The 5,950-nt window shown below is 44.2% G+C and overlaps 1 protein-coding gene across 1 annotated transcript; it reads right to left on the bottom strand.

Annotated features, from left to right (window-relative positions):
• Positions 1–1,158: 1,158 nt before the first annotated feature.
• LOC142913285 (uncharacterized) lies at positions 1,159–5,407 on the bottom strand. Its single transcript, XM_076060826.1, has 2 exons — positions 5,328–5,407; positions 1,159–4,546 (listed from the first exon to the last, which is right to left on the bottom strand). The coding sequence occupies exon 2, from the start codon at positions 4,534–4,536 to the stop codon at positions 2,959–2,961; it is 1,578 nt and encodes a 525-aa protein (XP_075916941.1). The 5' UTR covers positions 4,537–4,546; positions 5,328–5,407; the 3' UTR covers positions 1,159–2,958.
• Positions 5,408–5,950: the final 543 nt, after the last annotated feature.

The following is a 5,950-nucleotide window of genomic DNA, read 5'->3' as shown; positions in this document are numbered from 1 at the left end:
CTCCCTCCCTTGAACTCAGCAACAACAACAACGTGGACATTGCATCCCACTGGGATTTTTAGCACACAGCGTTGGTGTACGGTGCTTTTTTCAGGAACATTTTGCTGTTTTTTTCATGGATTTTCTGTTTGCAGAGTCACACAAAGTAGTCACTTTAAGATGTGTTTCTTGTTCGTGTTTGTTGTGGTTGCACTTGATTCAAGAGCCGAATGGCTCACAGGGGTATACCAAAATATATAAACTGAAATTATTGTGTACACACTGTGTACGTACACGCTGTGTGTGTGTGCACTGTGTGTGTACACGTACACACTGTGTGTGTGTACAGTGTGTGTACACATACACAGTGTGTGTGTGTACAGTGTGTGTGTACACTGTGTGTGTACACACGTACACAGTGTGTACGTGTGTACACTGTGTATGTGTACACTGTGTGTGTACACTGTGTGTGTGTACACTGTGAATGTACACTGTGTGTACACTGTGTGTGTACAAGTACACAGTGTGTGTGTACACTGTGTACGTGTACACACTGTGTGTATACTGTGTGTGTGCACTGTGTGTGTGTACACTGTGTGTGTACACTGTGTGTATGTGTGAACACTGTGTGTGTACACTGTGTGTGTACATTGTGGGGGGCACAGTCATCTCAGTCGACCAATTGGCATCTTTTCATCAATTTATTATTTTCCAATTTTCTTTTTTTTTCTATTTACGTGACTTTACCGAAAGAACCAGGAATATGGTAGCACATTCTCTATTTATTGCAGAGGTTCAAGCTTAAAGCCCCAGTAACATTCACCACAATATGTGCAATCTGCTAAACGGCAGATGTAAAACATAACGTTGTGTCACTCACAACGCACAGGTCATTGCATGTTGGTGTCACGGTCAAAATTGGGTTAATTCCAAATATGATCCAGAAACTCCACAACAGAGACACGCACCCCCTGTACCAACGACGGAGGCACAGGGACAGATGCTCGATTACGTTGGAATCGATCTGCAGACGGCCAGCAGCTCCGTGTCGCCTTATCTCGATCCCGCAATCCCAAACAGGTGAAAGTCCGCATCGAACCGAACCCCCGGCAAGGCCGTCTACTAAACGACGAGAGAACACTCACACGAAATGTCCTTCTCAACGAAGCCTTCCGGATGTAAAATGAAATAAGCTTTTAATGAAGAAATAACAATCATCTAATTCAAAACACAACACGATTAAAAGATGTTTCATTTTAAAACTTCAAAACAGAGCACGGGGCGCTTGCGTGAATGCGTCCTTCGTGTGCCGTAAATGTTGTGACTTTCCTGGCCGAAGGCCCTAAAATGCTTGCACCCTTATTGGTGCACAGCGTCTCAACAACAGCAGTGGGGCTTGCTTCAAGCGAAAGGTACGAACATCCAGACGTGAATCAGCAAAGGGCATTTCTAGCCCTAGTTAGACAAAATCTACGTCAACACGTAACACAAAACTACAATTCGTGTTGTAGAGAATGTACCTCCTCCTATACGTGTAACTTTCAAGTGGTGTGCCTCGTAATTGATGAATGATCCGAGCGTGCTCCCTATTTCAAAGACAATGAGTTGCTTCAGAGGCCGACGCTTCGTGAAACACAAAAGTACCCTTTGACCTGTATCACAAGAACAATGGGTCTCACCCGAGTTCTCTGTACAGGTCACTTCCAAACAGACACACTTTGTCCTAACATCACTTATTCAATGTTTGACCCTCAGACAAAATGTTACATGCACACGCACAATCAGACAAGTATTCATTCTAAATTATTGACAGGCATTTTAACAAAATTGAATTACCGCAGTGAAATAGACCGCATCAGGTTACATCGTATTAACAACAAGCTGTTTAAAAAAATATATGCACCGTCTACTTAACAGTGTATGTACAACGTACTATTGCATTTGCATGCTGGCATCTCGGTCAAAATTTATACAATTCTAAACATTACCTACAAAGTAACGTAGAAAGGAAATAATAAACCAATAAAATAAAATTCTCACGACGTTCGCAATCAGCCGAAACGTCGTGAGAATTTTATTTTATTATGTTTTATTTTTATTATCTTATTTCCCTTCTACGTGACTTTACCGAAAGAACCAAGAAGATGAATCCCTGCAGTCACGAAAGCTTTAAATCGAAAAATTACCTACAACCTCCACAACTAAGATGCCACATCAACCAACGCGCCCTACTGACAGGCTCTTGTTCACATGCAGGCCGGTGCAGGGCCACCACCTTGTGCCACACAGGGGCAGCTGCTACTTGGGGATGCTCCTCGTGTGTCTGAAACGAGATACAAAACTCCGAGTTGCTGAGACAATCTTGATTTGAAGTTTGTGACTGCAGGGACCCATACTCCTTGGTTCTTTCGGTAAAGTCACGTAGAGGCGATTAAGCAGGCACCATATAAATGCAATTGATAAAATAGTGAATGCTTGGGACCTTATTGGCTCGCTCCTGGTTAGAGATCTACCCAACCCACAGGTCCACAAAGACTGGCCGCCCTTACTCTGCAGGTTGCACCTAGCAACTGAGTGTCCAACTTTGCATTCTTGCCATTAAAGGCCTGTGACAAAGGTGCATCTATTGTAGCGACATCATCTGAAGCTTACACATCTACCGGGTCTCCACTTGACTTTGTATTGTCTCGGAGGAAGTCCACCCACACCTCCACTTCCACAAACTGCTGGGAGTTGCCTCGCTCTGCCTCACAGTCAGAATTCTCCTCCTGCTTCACGTTGCCTCCATCGATGTGAAGGTCCCATTTTGGAGTTGAATCTTCACATTTCACCTTCACTTTTTTGCTATTCACCATCACTTCTTCCCTCTTCACCATCACCTCTTCATGTTTCACCTCGATACCTTTAAAAGTGTCCAAGCTGGGATTTTCTTCTGGTTCTTGTTTCATGAGAGATGGGCTTATTGTGGCACTTTGACTTTCACAAGCTGATTTCAGACTCCACTCCTTGCAGATCTTCTGATGCTTCCGTGTTCTCTGGTGTACTTGAAGATTTTATGAATGTGCAAACGCCTTCCTGCAGAGTGCACCTGAAGGGTTTCTCTCCCGTGTGAGTTCTCTGGTGTACTTTAAGATGTGGTGACTGTGAAAACGCCTTCCTGCACAGAGTGTACCTCAAGGGTTTCTCTCCTGTGTGTGTTCTTTGGTGTTTTTTAACAGATGACCGTGAAAATGCCTTCCCACACACACTGCACCTGAAGGGTTTCTCTCCCGTGTGTGTTCTCTCGTGTACTTGAAGATTTGATGACTGTGCAAACATCATCCCACACAAAATGCACCTGAAGGGTTTCTCTCCTGTGTGTATTCTCTGGTGTTTTTTAAGAACAGATGACAGTGAAAATGCCTTCCCACACACAGTGCACTTGAATGGTTTCTCTCCTGTGTGTGTTCTCTGGTGTTTTTTAAGAACAGGTGACTGTGAAAATGCCTTCCCACACACACTGCACTTGAAGGGTTTCTCTCCCGTGTGTGTTCTCTGGTGTTCTACAAGAGTAGATGAATGTGCAAACGCCTTCCCACACATCGTGCACCTGAAGGGTTTCTCTCCCGTGTGTGTTCTCTGGTGTGTTACAAGAGCAGATGAACGTGCAAACGCCTTCCCACACGCACTGCACCTGAAGGGTTTCTCTCCCGTGTGTGTTCTCTGGTGTATTACAAGAGCAGATGAACGTGGAAACGCCTTCCCACACACACTGCACTTGAAAGGTTTCTCTCCCGTGTGTGTTCTCTGGTGTTCTACAAGAGTAGATGAATGTGAAAATGCCTTCCCACACACAGTGCACTTGAAGGGTTTCTCTCCAGTGTGTGTTCTCTGGTGTTTTTGCAGATTTGATGAATGTGCAAATGCCTTCCCACACACAGTGCACTTGAAGGGTTTCTCTCCCGTGTGTGTTCTCTGGAGGGTCTGAAGAACTGATGGCCATGCAAATGCCTTCCCAGACACAGTGCACTTAAAGGGTTTCTCTCCTGTGTGTGTTCTCTGGTGTACTTGAAGATGTGGGGACTGTGAAAATGCCTTTCCACACACAGTGCACTTGAAGGGTTTCACTCCCGTGTGTGTTCTCTGGTGTGTTACAAGAGCAGATGAACGTGCAAACGCCTTCCCACACACACTGCACTTGAAGGGTTTCTCTCCTGTGTGTGTTCTCTGGTGTTCTTTAAGAACAGATGACTGTGAAAATGCCTTCCCACACACAGTGCACTTGAAGGGTTTCTCTCCCGTGTGTGTTCTCTGGTGTATTTTAAGAGCAAATGACTGTGAAAATGCCTTGTTACACACACTGAACTTGAAGGGTTTCTCTCCCGTGTGTGTTCTCTGGTGTCTTTGCAGCTGTGATGAATGTGCAAACGCCTTCCCGCACATCGTGCACTTGAAGGGTTTCTCTCCTGTGTGAGTTCTCTGGTGCCGTGTCAAATTTCCAGTCCGATCCGTGCTGTATGCACGCTGGTCGCATTGTTGACTTGTCATACCGAGCTGCGCTGAGTGCATTTGCTCCATCAGACCAATTCTGCGGAGGAAGCGTCAGAGGAAGCGTCAGCTGCAGACAGAAAAAAATAATATCCACACCATCTACACGTCAGTATCGATGCACAGAGGAAAGCATATATACACAGTAACACGTGACTTACACGTCTATACTTATTCATATATTCATGATATAGTGGAAAAGTGTCCCAAATTCATCACACGGGCTGTTATGGCACACAATGAGAGGGCAAATGGTTATAAACATGCCTGGAAGCCCTCGTATCTTCAAAATGAATGTTCACCAAAAACTCCGAGCACACAATTTCAGCTGTCTGGCTTCAAAAGGAATATTTATGAAAGCTAAATTCAGCTGACATAGCAAAGGGTGTTTAAAATAATACTATTTGTGTTATGCAGAAATGCATAAATTAACGTTCAATCGCAACTTAGAGGTGTGAATCCAGGCTTAGATGTCCTTGAATGCTGGGATGAACAGTTCCGACTTCAGCTGAATGTGTGTGCTGTGTTCACCTCCTGTTTGCATTATTATAAAGAGTTCCAGAGGAAAACAAAAGTAAACTATTGTTACGCTATAACCTCCGTATTCAACAGAGTTAATAGACGTTACTGCAAACACAAACTGTACAATGTCACTGGGTAAACAGGCGGTGGCGTGTCTAGAATCACGCCCGGCCACCTTCATCTGCTCGGCATGATTGCTTTCTCACTCCACCAAGTAATTAATTGAGGATCAACGAACATAGCCGAGGCTAACTGGAGTTTGCGTGTCTCTCTCCGTGGTGAGATGTTAACTACCTCACCTGGTGCACAGGAAGTCGTGGGTTCGATCCCGACCCTGACGCCTGCTGTATATTTGGAGTTTGCGGGTCCCTCCGTTTAGCGTCTTTGACCGACAGACATTGACACACGTATTCTTGTTTCTTTTGGTAAAGTTACGAAGATAGAAAATAACAATAACAGATAATACAATTACATTAAATAAATATTACTTGTTTTGCGATCAAAACGACGTGAGTTTTTTTGCTTTATTTACAATGTTTTAATTATTTTTATTTAATTTTCTATCTACGTGACTTTACTGAAAGAACTAAGAATATTAATTCCTGCAGTCACCAAAGTTTTAAGTCAAAACATTCACACACGTTGACAAAGCCTCACCTTGTGTTGTTGTGGGCAGGTCGCTTCTGATGACAAGAGCGGTATAGCAGCTCAAGCGGGCTTGGCCTGCTAACAAAAGAACGAAAATAAAAACTGCGTGAATATTGACAATAAAACAAAGTTACAAAGTGGCGAGCCGGGTGAAGACAAATTAAACTTAAGCGAGATCATTAAAGTAAACGCAATCAGGCGAGGGCAGGAGGCAAGGCCCCGCGTGGCTAGGCCCCGCGTTGTAAAGTTCCAACCTGGACATCGATTCCCATGC

This window comes from Petromyzon marinus, unplaced genomic scaffold (assembly GCF_048934315.1).
Source record: "Petromyzon marinus isolate PM22_M1 ecotype Great Lakes invasive population unplaced genomic scaffold, UKy_Petmar_22M1.pri1.0 PM_G_Scaffold_24, whole genome shotgun sequence".
Lineage (NCBI taxonomy): Eukaryota > Metazoa > Chordata > Hyperoartia > Petromyzontiformes > Petromyzontidae > Petromyzon > Petromyzon marinus.
The sequence above is the reverse complement of the archived record's forward strand: the minus strand, read 5'-3'. Positions and strand labels throughout refer to the sequence as shown.